The sequence below is a fragment of the Sceloporus occidentalis genome, unplaced genomic scaffold (genome assembly GCF_023333645.1).
Source record: "Sceloporus occidentalis isolate IW3139 unplaced genomic scaffold, rSceOcc1.0.p SCAF_5, whole genome shotgun sequence".
Lineage (NCBI taxonomy): Eukaryota > Metazoa > Chordata > Lepidosauria > Squamata > Phrynosomatidae > Sceloporus > Sceloporus occidentalis.
Genome location: NW_028316985.1, coordinates 167030370 through 167047802, shown reverse-complemented (window position 1 = coordinate 167047802; position 17433 = coordinate 167030370). Strand labels below are relative to the sequence as shown.

The 17433-nt window shown below is 40.3% G+C and overlaps 2 protein-coding genes across 10 annotated transcripts in view; one reads left to right on the top strand and one right to left on the bottom strand.

Moving 5' to 3' along the window:
• Nucleotides 1–8444, top strand: part of RAP1GDS1 (Rap1 GTPase-GDP dissociation stimulator 1) — a 117923-nt gene extending 109479 nt beyond the window's left edge. For all 5 annotated transcript variants that reach the window (XM_089526091.1, XM_089526089.1, XM_089526090.1 and 2 more), the window contains 3 exons: nt 2153–2279; nt 2694–2822; nt 7725–8444. In XM_089526091.1, coding sequence (XP_089382217.1) covers nt 2153–2279; nt 2694–2822; nt 7725–7852 — 384 coding nt within the window. In that variant the 3' untranslated portion in view covers nt 7853–8444. The remainder of the gene's footprint in view (nt 1–2152; nt 2280–2693; nt 2823–7724) is intronic.
• A 1924-nt stretch (nt 8445–10368) lies between these two features.
• TSPAN5 (tetraspanin 5) overlaps nt 10369–17433 on the bottom strand; it is a 101856-nt gene continuing 94791 nt past the window's right edge. Inside the window, exons 8-9 of one of the 5 annotated variants that reach the window (XR_016281353.1) lie at nt 13902–16901; nt 10369–12509 (exon numbers count right to left, since the gene is read on the bottom strand). Coding sequence is in view for 1 of the 5 variants with exons in the window: in XM_089526094.1 (XP_089382220.1) it covers nt 16836–16901 (66 nt within the window). In the remaining 4 variants the exon portion in view is untranslated. Of the gene's footprint in view, nt 12510–13346; nt 16902–17433 lie in introns of those variants that run through there. The other 4 variants (XR_016281354.1, XR_016281352.1, XR_016281351.1 and 1 more) reach the window with 4 other exon arrangements.

The window sequence follows — 17433 nt, the reverse complement described above, 5'->3', positions numbered from 1 at the left end:
GAAAGAGAAGTACAAAAGGATTCCTTGTTGCCGTTCACTAAATCATCTTGATCACAGTCAAAATATCAAACCTATTTTAGATGCCAAAATTGTGGCATCAAGCTCTGTTCCGTAAGATAAAAAATAAATATAGATAAATGTTACCAGAGCAGCGGGTGCATGCTTTTGTATCTGCAGCAGTGATACCGATAGAACACCACCTGGGTGAAAGAGCAAATCCTGTCTGTATTATGTTGTATTGATGGTATCTTTAAAAACTTGCAAGCAGAGTCATGGAATACACAAGATTTTTTGGTTATTACTCTATTCAAATCAGGGTGTATCTTAATTGTTTAAGCCTGATGCTTTAAAGAAGTACTGATCAGTCTATGAGCTAACATTCTGGTATCCACCTAAGTTGAGAAGCTGGCTTTAGTGGCTTGAAAGCCAAAGTCTAGCATTTCTGTCAGGTGCAAACACACATTTACACTGTTGTGGGACACAGTAAAACAAACAAGGGAACATAATACAACAAAGGAGGGAATCTAGCTACATGGCAAGTTGAGTTTCAATATCTCCCTGCAGACACTTGAGTTATAGGGTAAATGAACATGGCAGAGTTTATATTGTAACAGTTCCTGACCTTAAAAAAGCTAACCCCACTGTTGTGTACCTCTTTCTAAGTTCTATGGGGCCAATTATAATTGAGTATTGCAAACACAATTGCACTTTAAATTGCAACAATACAATACAAAGAACAATACAAACAACCCAATATATTAAATTTGACAAATACACTGTCCCAAAATTTCTGTGCTTCCAATGAGGGGCCAGTGCAGGACTTGATTGCAGGACTCTTCTGCCTGTGCTGCTTAGCATTTCTGAAACATTTGGAGCAGCCTTAAAGTTTTAAGGGTCTGTGTCTGCATCTGTCCACAGTTAGCATGTAATTCTGTCCCTCTTTTTCCCCAGTAAAACAGGATATGGTGAAATAGGATGCATCACATGGAGAGAAGGGCTGCTTCTCTGTGTTAGCATCATTACTACCAGCCACCTACTGGTGGTAGCTGTCAAGCAGGGAACACTTGTGTCAGAGAACACTTCTTGAGCATGGCCAGGAAGAAGACAAGAAGATGGCAGATCCCAGTTTCTCTAGTATATATTGCATGTCCATGTGGATTTGAATTGTGAGCCACCTCAGGAGCTTGACTTGGCTGAGATGTGGGGTTGTACATATAATAAATAAATAGTCCTGCCATGCCCCTTCCTGCATTCTATTTTTAAAAGGTCAGCGAGCCTTATTTTGGGAACAGGGGTTTTGCAAAACACCTTTCAGGTAATAACCAGCAGGAAAATGGGAAGGTTCTGAAGAAAAAGAAAAGAGAAATTTCTGTCAGCCTAGAAGGGGCAGTTGAGTAGTTTGCAAGAAACTTTAGCCATAACTTTAATTGCTAGTCTCCCATGGAGTAGGGCCACTGAATTAAGAGCTGAATGGTAAGTCAACGCATATATAAATCCCATTGCTTCATGGGTTGCCTTTAGTTAAGTTTAGCAATTTGCTTTAGGCCATAGAATCCCAATTTCAAAAAAGAATGCCTGTCAGCAGTGAGGTAGGGAAACACAGGCAGTGCTAGAGTCAATCCAATATAGTATATTCTGGAGGTAGAATCCCCTGGGCTCTTGTCTATCTTGCGTAGGAACATATAATATCACTTAATGGGGGAATTTCAAGTGGAAAGGGGTTTTCTGTAGCAAGTAATGGAAAGATCTCTGCTGGCAACCTTTGAAAGGTGCTCTGAACAGTCCAGCTTTCCTCAACCTGGTACCCTCTGGATCATTTTAGCTTTTGCATCATCACTCACCATTGGCCTTGATGACTAAGGCACATGGGAGTTAGAATCCAAAACATCTGGAAGACACCAAATTGAGGAAGGCTGGGATAGACAGCACTGACCAAAATGGATCCAGATTCTGATCCAGTACCCATATAAGGGAGTTCATATACAGTATTCACTTGTGGATAGGTTAAAGAAAAATCTTTCTGCCTGTTATATACCCAGCTGTACTCGCTATGATGTGCAACGTGTGTGTTAGTGAATTGGTCCATTTTGTTTAACTGCAGTACACTGTAATTTTCCCTCATGTCCTGTGATTTTTATTTCTATTTTTTTAGGATGTGATTAGGACCATTATTCAAAGTGGTGGTATTAAGCACTTAGTTACCATGGCAACTAGTGAACATGTAATAATGCAGAACGAAGCTCTTGTCGCCCTGGCACTAATAGCAGCTCTAGAATTAGGTAAGTATCCCCAAGGCTAATGCTTCATAATCTACCTCAGAATCACTGCTGAAGCAGACGACCATTCAGGGTGAAAGCATGGCTGGATGGTGAACTTCCCTGCAGTACGAATGGATATTTTAGATTTTACATGCAGTCATTATTGTAGAAATGGGCCTGAATCTGGTTATTAATCCCAGTGGGACATATCTACATGTTGATTCACCAGCCAATGATTGATCTAGGGGATCTCCTCTAGTTGAGACTAACCAATGGGATTCAGGTTAACTCTTTGTCAATACATTCAGCTTCAACAGCTAGGTATGTGGGAGTGGGATATGAGAAGACATCCCCAAAGGCAAGTGTGGATACGGCAAACCTTCCCCTTACTCAGACATTCAGAGTTTTCCAACTTTCATTTGTTCAAATTCACAGTTACAGCAGAGAAAGATCTCGAAAGTGCCCAGTTAGTGCAGATTCTACACAGACTGCTGTCAGATGAGAGGAGCGCACCAGAAATCAAGTACAATTCAATGGTCCTGATCTGTGCTCTTATGGGATCAGGTGAGTCTTCCTGAGGCTTTGCTTTTTAGAGAGGTTGGTGGGGTGGGTAACTTGTGGCCCTCCCTCCAGCTGCTGGACTGCTTCTGCTTATAGCCCTAGGCAGCATAGTCAGTGCTGAGGGATACTGGTAACTGCAGTCACTGAATACAGCCCTCTCCAACTGTGCTTTTTATCAGCCTCTGAAAAATCAGGGGCAAATGTCTTTATAGATTTTGTTCAGAAAGTTAGTCCTGTGAACAATTATTTATTCACTTTTCTGACAAGTGGCAGCTTCTGTAAAACTGTTTCAATACAGGTCACAGCTCCAATTCAGCTAGTGAGCTACAACTAAGACCGCAAGTACATTTATCTGGAAGTACATCCTATTGAGCATCATGGGACATACAGTATGACCCTGTGTGTATTTATACAGAAATATGGCTTAATAAAAACTTGGTTACATGGGAGATTTATTTTTAGGAGGGAATTATTTTTCATGACAATGCCTACAGAAGTAGAAAAATATTATACTAAGGAGAAAGGTGTTAGTTTCTGCTTTGCTGTGTGTTTCTTTTCAGTTTGCAGGGAATTTTAAAGTACAGAACATTCAAAGTTCATTCCAAACTAGTAGACTGAACAGTTAAAAGTTATTCTACTGTTGTAGGACTCCTACCTCCTTAATGTGACGCATGCATGTTCATGCACAGTTCTAACTAAATTTAGCTAGATGGGAGTAAATGTATTGGGAAAGCAGTTTCCATGACTGCTCAGCAACATTTGAACCTGTATGTGTATCAGTGTAGGATGAGAATTGGTTCATTTAAATTCCAAACAGAGAAAATAAGGAGGGACATCATATTCAGTATAATGTGTGCCGATGTATTCATTACCAAATAAATGCTAACAACAGTGCATTTACGTCAGTTCATAGGTTAAACATATACTTTGACGCTTACAGGCTTCAAGTTCTGATCCTAGCATCTTCATTAGGACTGAGTTAGGCTGCTGTATAAAATCCTGGACAACCACCAATGGTCAATGTAGACAGTGGCAAGTTAGATGAACTATGGTCATAATTGAGATTATCACATTCTGCCCTTATTTTTAGGAGAGGCTGAAGTCTAAATGTTTCAGAAACTGATTTAATAGCCTCTAGCCCAGTGGTGGCGAACCTATGGCACGTGTGCCAGAGGTGGCATGCAGAGCCCTCTCTGTGGACACATGTGCCGTCGTCCCAACACAGAGTTCACTAGAGTTTGTCACTAGAAAGCCAGAGGGACGTGGCACTTTGCAGATGAACAAGGAGACAACCCTGTGTGTATCTCCTAGTCTGTAAAACTCCTTGGATAGGGTAGAACTCGCTTCACAGAAACATACAAGATTCAGCAGGGGACTCAGCTCCTGGGACCAGGTCTTTATAGCAGAATACTCCAAATGTTGAAATTATAAAGACTATCCCACTTCCTTGCCTTTCTGGGCCCTAGGGCTTGCCACAACCCCCCAAAAATTCTTTTTTTAGGGGGAACAGTCGAAATGTATTTTTCAGAGAGAGTTTTAAGTCTGAAATTCTCATCTTAACTGTAGGCTCTTTACCCCGCCCTATGAAATGGAGGAAATATCTATCGCAGCTTCCCAAACTGCAGCCTTTTTGGCTTTTCCCCAGTGCCAAAATTAGTGCTGCTATCTCACCCACCATGTGAAGGTGTTTTTCATGTGATGGTTTAAAATACCCTGTTTTGATCTGTTAGCCGCATACATTCCACAAAGACTGCAGGCAGCCTGTTATTATTAGATGGTTGGGCTGCCTCTGACTGACATGGAGATCCTTTTTTTTTTAATAATAAAAAAGAGGAAGGTTTCTTTTGTTGAAGCTGCTGCCTCCACTGTTTAGTGCCTCTGCTGTTACGAACAAAAATTCCTTCCTGTTCTAACCGGTTTCTTATACAGAAGGAAAATAATGGGAAATGTAAATGTGTGCATAACATAAAAGGAGGAAAGTAGAGCATTCATAGCCATTACAAGTCTTGCTGTTTGTGTCTGAGAGTGAAAGGAAAAGACCAAGACACTTAAGAAGCTGATCAGAATCATTTTACCACTGCAACCTATTAATACCCTGAAAGCAACTCCTGCTGTAGATATTGAGCTATCCTGGAAGTAGAATACTTGTGCTTTATGCGTCAGAATGGCCTGGGCATGAAAGGAAGTTTCTAAGGAAGCAAGAAAGGCCTTTGGGCTGAAGCTTTCTTTTATTTATTTCTCCTTTTCACGGGCAGGGATGGAAAGAGTTAACTTTGAATGGAAGATGGTGTACAGGGAAAAACAGGGATCAGATTTTTCTGCAGTTAAAATAGAGGCACCATGGGCAATAGAAATGATTAAGATTAAGAACTCTGTTATGGAGTGACTTGAGAAACTGGCTAAGTAAAATTGCCTAACTAGAATGAGGAGCATATATTCCTGAAAGTTTGCTTGGGCATAGGAACTAGCAGCTTCTTGTCATCTCTCCCTGTTTCCCACCCCATTCCAGTGACTAAATTTTTCAGCTTTCAGCTGTGTTAGCAGAAATCAAAGTCTTTAAATGAAAATACATTTTAGTACTGAATATTTGCATCAGCTATTTGCCACACGTCCTTTGCAGTTCATCCTAGTAGTTTAGTTAGGAGAAACACATGAGAAAGAATGCTTGTATATGCTGCAAGCAGATTAGCTGTAACAGAATTTAAGATTATGGTACTATTTGCTAATACTTAATCATACCTCATTAATGAACAAACAAGTGCTATACTGTTGCAGGAAGGTGCCATTTCCTTATTGCAGGACCTGCTTCCTGTTGTGCATGCCTGACAGAATAACTGGCATAAGTCTGACTCTCACAAAGCTAAAAGGTTAATTACATGTCAGTTCTGGTACTAAGTAGACTTCTTGGGGTGGCTCACCCCCAAATGAAGTAAAATAAGTGGTTAGCAGTGAGATGGCCCTCTTAGTCATGGCTCTCCCATTTTTGGCCAGTTTCCCTGGCACCTACAATTTCCCATTATCTCAAAACTTTTAGGTGCAATTTTAATTCTGCTGTTTCTTCTATGCCAAATGTGCAATTATGTGACTTTTGGTTTGGGGGCTTGTTTGGGTTTTTTGGAGGGGTGTATTTATATTATTGTTTTGGATTATTTAGGCAAGCCATGTATGACTATGACTAAAGGATATGACTAAAGGACAGTTTAAACATAATAAATGACAAGGATACAAAGCCTAGGATTCTGTTGATGCACTGCTGAAAGCACTACTAAACACAAAATAAAAGTCTACCCAGTCTAGCTCTGGTGACAATCTCCCTCCACCACTGCTAACCCTGCTGCCAGTATCATACACTGGCAACTCAGGGGTCAAGCAGACAGGCAGGAAAAAGCGGCTTTTTCTGATAGTGGGATAAGTCCCTGCTGATTGCTCCCAAGGCGGCTGGAGTGTACATGTTATGGCCACATGGCACAGCATCAAGCCATACCACTGGGGTTGTTTTTTTTTTCCTTTACTTTTCTCCCAACATCCCTGACACCCACGACTTCTATCCCATTGAATGGCCATTCCTTTGAACCTCTACACTGTCTAATGTGCAGCCCTCCACCAGGACGGCATCGGAGCAGAGCTATTCCCATGAAGACACTAGCAAGGGACAATCATGCCCTCCCCTTCACTCCATGCCCCCTCTTGGACTGTCTGGTTTGTGTATGTTTTATTGACATCCCCATTAGAGGTGTCACACTTTTGCATCTTTCCACTGCCACCCGCACCGCTTGGGTACGGCAGCTCTGTCCTTTTTAAATTTCCATCTGAATCAGTGCATTTACATTCGGGGGTAGATCGTTCTTTTAGAACTGATCTGGCATGAGTGTCTTTATATGCATGGTCAAAGATGCGCACCTTCCAGGAAGGAGCAGAAAAATCCAATTTCTTTTTAGTCTGGCTTTTGCCCCCTTAGAGTGGCCGCAGCATGATTTCTGGCCACTTTGGGGGCGTGCGTCATCTAAATACTCTCCCCCAAAGCGGGCTGAAACCACTTTTGGCCCATCTGTTTGAGGCCTTAGTTACAGAGATGTACCTGAGCAATGCCTCTTGCCTCACCCCACCTCCCACTAGCTCACCAGCAGTCAGATTGGGTGAAGGAGGGCTGTTACGCAAGGATGTTTCTAACACCCCACCATCCAGTGAACCTGTGAGAAGAACTTGCAATGGGGGCCTGCTTCTAATTATCACAGGCTTGTTCACTGGTGGAAGCGGATGGAAACATCCACTTCCCTTTATTTGATTCAGCTTCTGGTGTTTAAGGTGGGCTAGGGTGGCATTACATAGATTTTCTGTAAGAATACATTGTCTTACTGAATAGAGACCAATTATTGATCTGCAGCTCTAGGTTACTAGTCCATAATTGCAATACTGAATACCAGTTGAATTTATTTTTTTAAGGGGGAGAGGTTGAAACATTAAAGTTATCAATGCTACACATCCAGGCAATAGAATTTTAGGGGTGGGAGAAATGAACCATTTCCTCTTGCATTACTACCCTTCTTCAGCTTCCATACTTTCATAGAATTACTACTTCCATACATCACAGAGACTCTTCGTCAGATCTAGTCAACTGTGCTGGTCTTTCCTATTTCCACAAACCCAAAATCGCCTTCCAAACTGCAGTACTAAAAAACAGGCTATTTGCAGATGATAAGCAGAGCAGGGCCAAAAGTGCATTTATTGGGAAGGTTCCCTCCTTTGACAATTCTTGGAAAATATTGGTTGCTGTCACCACACATTTTCTGCTGGCCACATTGTGCATTGATAAGGCCTGTGTTCATTGCTGAAAATGCTGACAAAAGAACAGCTGTGCATATAAAGGCCCAGCATGAAAGTAACCGTGTTGCTTCTGTTTGACAGAACTCCTTCACAAGGAAGTGCAGAGCCTGGCCTTTCTAGATGTTGTATCAAAACTCCGCAGCCATGAGAACAAAACGGTCGCCCAGCAGGCCTCCCTCACAGAGCAGAGACTCGCCGTGGAAAGCTGAGGAAGGGTACCCAATTCCACATAGCATCGCGTCACAGATTTCACCTTTTGTCCTGTCCTGCTGCTACTCCTGCTCCGTTTTCCCCACTGTGTCACTTGTGCATGCGTGTAACATTCCCACACTGATTGAACTGCTGTAGGTACCTCTCCAAATAAGATTTCTAAAAACCCATAGCCAAATGTCATAACATTATCCTCTTCCCTCTCTTTCTCATACATACATACAGGCACACACAAGTCTTCATTCCTGTCGTTGTTCTACTTGTATTCTCGTTGCTTGGGCCACATAGTAGAATGTGCATGTTGTAGTCCTATATTAATGTAAAAGTGGTACTACAGTGATGACTTTCCTCTCATATCCCTAACTCCGTAACAGTGTACTACTAACTTAGGGACAAAAACAGGAGGCAGCAAGGCCAGGCTGGACTGCCAGTGAGGTGAGAAAGCTTCTCTTTTTGATGCTTCGGAAACAACAGCAACCAAAAAGGATGAGTGAAGGAAGTCTTGCTGCTCCATTCACTGGTCTTGCCTACTAATGTCAATCCCGTGGTACCTAGAGGTAAACAAATAAAATCCAGTGCTCTCACACCTTACCCAGTGCTCTGTCCTTTGTATAGCAATTCATTTAATTGGAGGTATTTAATCTCTCTTTGTTACATACATAAACTACTTCTGGGTTATTAAATGCTTACATAGCAGAGGAATCACCTGCAGCACTTAATTATATAGCATCAGCGCATGTACACTTCATCAAATCCACTCAAATATACAATCATTTGCACCCATAAGAAAACAGCATCAGATTACTACTTTTAAAGTAGAACCCCACCTCAAAAGAACAAGCACTTTATATAGTATAGTTATAGTATAGTATTAGTATTAAGTATATGAGAGCCAGCATGGTGTACTGCTTTAAGCGCTGGACTAGGCCGTTGGAGATACCATGATTTAAATCCTGGCTTGGCCTTGGAAACAAATTGGGTGACCTTGGGCAAGTCATACTCTCTCAGCCTCAGAAGATGGCCATGGCAAACCTCCTCTGAACAAATCTTGCCAAGAAACCCCCATGATAGGTTCACCTTAGGGTCACCATAAGTTGGAAATTACTTGAAGGCACACAATAATAATAATGACAACAACAACAGTATAGTATACAGGCTGAGACTAGCCTACTGTTAGGTTCCCCTGCAGAGAATATGATGGGTCACTTCCACACAAGATTTCCCCCTGCCCCTAGCATGTTCTAGATATAGACCAGGATCATCAGTGCTTACCATCAACAAATCAGGCAGTCTCTCTCCACTATTTCATCTATGAAAAGCTAAGACTGTAAAAAACCCCAAGTGTAAATCTTATATACTACTCTGGTATAGTTACACAGGAGGAAGTGAAGGCAGACATATATGATGATGTTGTGTAGCAACAGTGAGAAAATAGAAGGAGAGAGACAGCTCAAAGCCCCTTGTTTCCTAAATACCTGGCTGTGAGGAATCCTTGATGCCAGTGGTCTATGGGTGCAGCAGCGTAAAAATCATTGTGGTGTGAGACAATTTCCTCAGCCATCTCTCTTAGTGTATTTGCTTAGAATACCCCTCAAAGCCATGCATTCCAAAGAGCAGTCTCAGGACACTATGGATCAGCTTTGTCCTTCCATCAACGACTAGCACTGCCACTGCTCTTCTACTTGTATAGGGAGATCTTAGATACTGTAGCTCCCTGCACAAGTTCAGTACAGAGTTTGTCAAACCACTCACACTACAATCTGTTATGCAAACAGTTTCCCACTATAGGATGTTGGCCCAAGTTCATGCAAATTCATACACCATCTGTACAATATCTCCTACACAGTAGGCTTGTCACCAATGGAAAGGGAAGAGACAGTACAGTATATGAAAGGCACTTTCATCAGGGACATTTTGTAGCTGGAAAAGCACGTGTAAATGTTCAAAGTAAGTTCTTTTTGAATTCTAGAAACTGAATATATCTGTATTCTTACATTAGCAGGGATTTATAGATAGAGAACAGGAAGATAAACAGTCTTACTTTCTTTTTCTGTTCAGCCAGGATGTGTGTACTTTGCAATAAAAGAAACAAAAAGAATTCACCAAGAATAACTGGACTATTACCTGCACAAATTATGTATATCTACTTGCACTCTTATCTTTTATAATTTAGCTTACTATTGTTTGTCGTGCAGGCATAAGAATTTGGAAAAGTTACTTTTTGGAAAAGAAATACCAGAATCCTGCTGTCAGCATGGGGGTTTGGTCCAAAAATGTAACATTCCCAATCTCTGGAAAACAAGCAAGAAATAATACAGAACACTCAAACCCCTCACCTCTTGACCACTTAGAAGTCTTTTCTAGTGATTCACTTGGATGTTGATGGTTCATCACACATTGCCCACGTTGTTTCAAGCATATTTTCCCAACAGTAACCATTAGAAAGCTTTTTCTTTTTCCACAAATCAAAGCAATTAGGAAATTTACTTTTGCACATGAAAGTCAAAATGTAGACACGAGATGTCACTCAATTTTATTTATAAAACTGTAATATGCTAACAAATTGCATATAAAATGATTTACTTCAAGTAAAATACAGAATACTGCACAACTAGTAAAACTATGTTGTCCATAATAAAAGTATTAAAACATTCCTACCAGTTTCATCTATGGGGAAAAAAAGGTACAAGAGCATGATGAAGACCACTGTCAACACTTTAAAAACTGACACAAAGAAGTTGTGTTCACTTCATGTATAAGTCCAGTTACATCCACTGCAATCTGTATGAGCATCAATATACCATACTCTAATGCAAAGATGAGATGACGAATAAGCAAAAATATATCCATTCCTAGACGGACCGTGACCGATTGGCAATGAGACAACACAACTTCAGTCAAACTGTACTGGCATGCAATTCTCTTATAACAATACCTTCCATCATCAGTAAGTGTAATTGGCTTTTACAATCAATTTTGCAATTTACAAGACTAACATAGAAGAATACATTCATATAAAAAGAAATAAAAAACACAACACAATGGTAATTACAGTGAGTGTCCTTAATTACAACATGCAACAAATCAGGGAAGAAACATATTTGGAAGTTAACTCAGTATTTCTTATACATACATGTATGTATGTATGTATGTATATTTGAGAACTAGGCAAAGTCATAGACCCAACCATGCCCAATCTTGTTTTGACGTTTGACTGTGAACAAAACACTTGTTTCAAAATGCTAGGCACATACTATGCAGCGAGACATTTGCAGGTATGGTTTATTTTATCATTCATACTCCTAAGGAGTATCTACACTGGTTCAGTGTGATTGATACTGAACTTTATTAGGTGCTTAACTTTAACAGGAGTGTGTGGACAACTATGTGCAAATACATGCACACACACATCTCTACAGTTCCATTTTAGTGTACTTCACAGATAAAGCCAACCCTAATGCTCTTCCATGAGTAAGGTGATTATAAGCTATCCCATAAAGTCCTGAAATCACTCTTCTTCACCCCTGTGACATTGCAAATGAAGCACCACAAGGCCAAAAAGCAGGGCTCTTGGAGCCAGTTCAGATCTTACCCATGCTGAACATTTTGTACATCCCCCTCTACCACTTAATGTTATTTATCTGGACAGAATGCCCAGACCAAGAAAGGGGGAAGACTGTGACATTCAATTTTCTGTACCCATTGGTGCCCATTTTTCTTAGTATAAGAGGGGCAGGATTCCAGGATGGGAACATCACCTTCAGCCAGAGTTAAATCTCTGAGAGCCTTGCCATGGAGCAAGAGATGGATCTGCAAATCCCAAATGCTGCCCCAGAAGATGCTGATGTATATCACTGATCAGAGGAAATGTAGCAATTATCAGCTGAGAACTGTATCCGCTGGGGAGAAAAAAGGAGGGGTGATTTTGTCACCAACCCCACTTCACGTATTACTATTCACTTCTCTATTTGTTCATGTCAAGCTTAGGAACTAGCTTTAATATTGTATTTTCTCCACACAAATGTTGTGAGAGTAATTTATCTGCAGCAACACATGAAAAAGTTGTATCAACACTGAAAATTAAGATGGATTATAAAGCAAGATATATGAAAAGGAGTCTGGAGGAAACACATTGTTTTCAATCATATTGCACTAGATTTGAAAAATCCACTACTACTTATTTCAGTCATATATCTCCACATCAACCAGATACTTTGCTCTCCCTGCGAGTGGTCACATCCAGACAAGAAAACAGACATTTAGGAATTTAATGTTGACATATCCCCAGTTAAGGAAGATGAAAATACTGAAGGATATTATGTGCATATTCTAATTATACTTTGTATAAATAAGTCTGAAGACTATGATGCTTGTAAACATCAGGAGTTGGCATTAAACTGCTGAGAGAACTTAACAACAGGTGTTCCTAGACAAGTAACATACACAGACTTAAGACAATCTCACAGAATTGGGCAAGCTGCCTTGACAGTGGGTCTGAAGAATTGAAGATATTCAGTGTAGCTTGGCCTCACGTATGCCCCAAAATGAACCTGCACAGATCCCCACTGCGGCTTCCACAGCAGAAAGGGTTTGTAATCGGGGCACTGCAATGTTGCACAAAGCTCCTTTTAACAAAGATCTTTATGAGCTTAATTTCTGCATTGTGGAAAGAAAAGAGCATTTAAAAGGTGCGGTGGCATTAAAACTTCATCACTGTCAACTCCAACAAAAGCAGTCCCACTCCAAATATTCAGAAAACCATGACTATTATAAGTAAACATGGGAGTGAACAAGATGCATTTGTTGCTCAAGTGATGTTGGGAAGAATGGATAATGTGGCCAGTTTGGACCTATTCAAGCCCACCCCCTATTTGTTGAATTGTGCTTAGTGTCCTGACCATGAAACAGGCAGGACTTTCAGGGAAATGGACCTCAAATATTCCCATTCACAGAAACTCTCTTCAGCTTTCTTTGGTAAGTGTGACCAGTGAAGATATGGGACTCAGTTTCAGGATAACACAGTAGTTAATGAAGCTCCTGTAGTTTTAGCAGCTTATGATATAATCATTGCACAAAGCAGGTAGGAAAAGAAGAGATAGCATGAACATCATGAAAACTGGGGGCAGTTCACACCAGTTTTGTCAAGCTGCAGTTTTGCCAGGCAGACACTAGATGGTAGGCTATTAAAGCATTCCACATTTAAACCAAGAGATATGTAAAGCTTTTACGTTTTATAACGGACAGGCAAACTCTGCACATATATCCTTCTCTATATAAATACACATTTATGATGAATCACAATCCTGTGCATGGATCAGTTCATTCGCATGCTACTATTTACATTTCAAATATTATTTACACACCAGATGGAATCTAGCAAAAGCCAAGTCCCAAGTCTTCATTTCACAACAAATATAATAGCAACTCGCTGGAAAAGTAAGTAGGAATCAGCTCAGAGAAGAGAAGAATCAAAGCTTTTTTTTTTTTAAAAAAAAAGGGGGGGGGGAGGTTCAGACTGCAAAGGACAGAAAAAGCTAGGAAGCCTAGACCAGGATGTGTCATTCAGTACAGAGAATTCAGCACATCTAGATCCTGCAATTATTTCTTCTTGCATTTTTGAAGCAAAACTATTCTGACCTTGAGGGTTTTTTTGTTTTGGCAAAAAAAGGAAAAAAATCTAGAGAGAGTGAGAGGAGTAAAGAAGGGCCATGAAAAATCATACGGAAGATGCAAACTTTTAAGATCAAACCTGATGCATTGCAAAAGCTGCAGTACTGACAGCAGATCCAGGTGTATCATATGCAAGATATGCACTGGGACCGTCTGGCATTAAACATGCATGGTTTTGCTCATTTAGGCTCCAAATGCCTCTCCTGCCCCTTTCCACCCACAGGTACCTAAAATCTCTGTCCTCATCTGATTCAACAACTACTTTTTGAAACAAAAAGGGGAGATAAAAACAAAGGGGAAACAATTGTTTGGGAAGTAAATTAATCGGCCTGACTCCAACATTCAAAATTTCACTCTCTCCTTCTCCCATCAATTTACCATTTTGCAGCTCGTATTGGCAGAAATGAATTTGTCCATGTAGAAATGGAAAGGAATTCACATGGGAAACTTTAAGTCTTATTTACATACTCCATCCCAGCACTCAGAAACTGCCCATTAAAATCAGTAATTGGCTGGCAGTTGCCAATGTTTTTTAACCTGACATAATTTGTAAAATTTCCGATTCAGGACATCCCAGTGTTTCAGTTGGGGGGGTCTGTTGATTCATGGACTTTCTTAGTAGTCTACATTTCGACAGCTGGCAACACATGTTTGAATGAGCATTAGCTGAAAGAGAACAAGTGGGAAACATTTCTAAATTTCGGGGGCAAATGTAGGCCCAGTGGAACCTATGAGAAGTGAACATCATATATACAAGCTATTAAAAGGCGCTATAACAACTGCAAGAAAATACAACTGAAAGAATCTTAAATTGTTCAGCTATTTGCAACAATCATAAGGGCCAGAAGAAAAAAGAATAGTTTCATTTTTTACTCAAAAATATTTTTCAGTTTTCTGCAGGACCCAGCAAAACACACATGTTGCTCATGCAAAAGACACTACTGACAGTTTCAAGACAAAAGCTAACATTGTTTTATCTGTTTGGGATATAACTTTTTTTCTAGGATCAACAAGACAGCTCTTGGGATCAAAAATGACATTATAATACCAGTGCCCTATTACCTACTAGTTACAAATGCCAGGAGAAATCATTCTTTGCAATGGGAGAAAAACTAACCATGGGTAAGGAGTAACAACAGTACAGAGGTCCATCATAGCAAAGTTGTAGATACTCAAACATGGAAGGTCATCTTCTAAAACATAAAGCAGCTGAAAAAGAAAAAGGAATGCTTCTTTTAATTTCACACATTCTGTTGACATCTTGCATGTTCGGTGTTAAATATGAAATACCATATCTCTGGGCTCATCAGACCCTGAAGCAACATGAAGTCATAACATTTTCCTACCCACATTGTTATAATATTCTGCCACCTCAAGGCTAAAAACTCTGATCCTATCACCTCAGCAATTTCCCAAACAAAGCTACATTGGGCTAATGAAAGTAACAAGGCTCACCAAGCTATGCTGTTCATGAGAATAGTTTGCAATTACTATATATGCAGGTGGCTTTCTGTAACACATCTCCAAAAGCATGAACAGTTCCCAAAAGGGTCTTTTAAGAACAAGGTAAGTGTATCTGGAATGCTTAATTCTTTGAATAGTAATAGAAATAGTAATAGAAATAGTAATAGAAAATGGCAGCCAGGAGGAGGCATTTAATTCACACTGTCAACCGTTTGCTAAATGAAAGATGGTTTGCACAATGATGTAGTTAAGCTTGAATTTGCATCAGTTTTCTTCTCAAATTAGGTTTTCTAGACAGCTATGCAGTAATATCTGGGTTTTTAACATATGTTCTACTCTATCACACTGTCCCTGCTACAGACTGGTAAGACACTACCTGAATTCTCCCACAAACCCAGTAAGATTAGACAAAACTCCAGCCCCTAGATAAGAAAAGCTAAATGCAGTTCTTCCACAGAAGGCACCATCAGCTTTGCATTTCCACTGCTACCTAATTCAGATATGAACACCAGTAACCAAATCTGAGACCAGCCAGTCTCAGTGAAATACAGTATCTTGGTCAAAGAAAAAGAGAAGGGGGGGGGGAACAGGGAGAGTTACTAGGGTGACTATTGTGGGGTTATGTACTGCACCTCTTTCCAAATTCTACTGTTTTCACCTCTCAAAATCAAATGATTATTTAACACATCTCAAGAAGTTTTTAAAAAGAAGTGTTACTATTTCAAACCAGAGAGTAAGAGAAAGAAAAAGAAAGAAACAAATGGTACATTCTAGCTGCAAAATAAAGAGATGCAAATTGTCATCACTGGATCCACTTTTGCACTAATAAATAAACATGTTGTAATTGGAAGCTTCTGCAGAACAGATATCCAAAACAAGTCACACTGAACAGATTCCAAAGGCTTATAGCCACCACATGCAGAAATTGGGGAAAAACAGAACATCCACTCAGAAAGGTTTCAGTGGAGCATCTGTCCAGCAATGCAAAATGCTTGCTTAATGTCCATGAAGTTCAGAATATTCTGGGTTTGGATTTTTTGAGATTCAGCTCACTTCTCATTCTTAAACCTCACTATTAACTCCTTTTCTCACATCATATATCACCACCTGTTGTAATTTGTAAAAAGCAATAACACCTGGATGTTTCCCCTTAAACATTCCGATGAAGATCTCAAAATTTTTACCTCTACCCCCCTTTGGAAATAAGGTTGCAAGAGGATGAGAAAGAATTAAAGATGCTGTTCCCCAACAGAGGGCATTACAGAGCAGATCTTGAATCTCTTGTGGTAGACTGATCATTTCTTACTGGTAAGCAAAGTGGCCAAGATGCACAAAGTGGTTTTCTTTTGGTGGGTTTTCTTCCAGAAGGAATGGTGGTTTCTTTGTCTGTTAAAAACACACTCATACACACCACTCCTTTGGTGTGCACTAGCGAGAGAGAAGAAATGGCCTCACACTGGCAGTTTCTGACAAGCTCCTGTCACAGAGAATAAAAAAACATGCCCTGCTAAACTACATCCTGACTGTGCCCCCCATACAGGTGCTTTACCACAAAAATAAAGAAGAAAGGAGAATACACCACTTTACTTGGTCATAAATACAGTAGAGATACATGGCTCAAAACATTTCAAACGGGGGCTATTTTCAAAAGCTCTCATCAGCAAGCATGAGGCTGAAGCCAATTCCTCTGAAATAAACAAGCGTCCCATGCAGTTCCAGCTATTTGAGAACTTGAGATTTCCCTGTTACCCTTTTCCATAATAGCAGGGTGTCCACAGGACACAATGGAGTTTTCCAAAAGTTGAGGTTGAATTGTCCAGTGTCTTGTGCCACTTGTGGTCAGCAAGTTTACCAGCTGGCTCGGACAGCTTCGATGTCGCTAACTAGGTTCTGAGCCAAGCATATACCAAATATCTGGAAGAAAATAAGATGGAATTGGGCTTCAGATGAAGATACCTGGTTGAACCAAAATAAGTACTCAAGATATGTAACTTTAGTTGCCTATAAAATGGTGAGACATTTACACACTGGAGCAGGCTTATTAAAACAGACAAGACTGTCTTAAGGTCAAGGATGGTGGATTACAGGCATAGGATTTGGAACAACAGTTATCCTCTGGAGACTAGAGAGACGTATATAGAGCTGCAGTTGGAAGAGTCACCATAAAAATCTCCAATGCAGATACAGGTGGCCTTTTACATCCCGGCCAAAGAAAGGAAATTGGAAGTTCCATAGCATGCCTTTCTCAAATATCCTGAACACTCTGGATCCAGTGGTATTCTCATTGCCACTGGCCATAAGGTCTAGAACAGGATGGAACTTAGAAACCCCCTTCATCAGATACTTAGTGAGTCCTTCCTGAATCTTCGTTCACGAAGAAAAGCCAGAGAGAGAGAGTTATGCTCTAGAAAGGCAACTTCGTTATGCTTGACATGGCAGAAGAGAG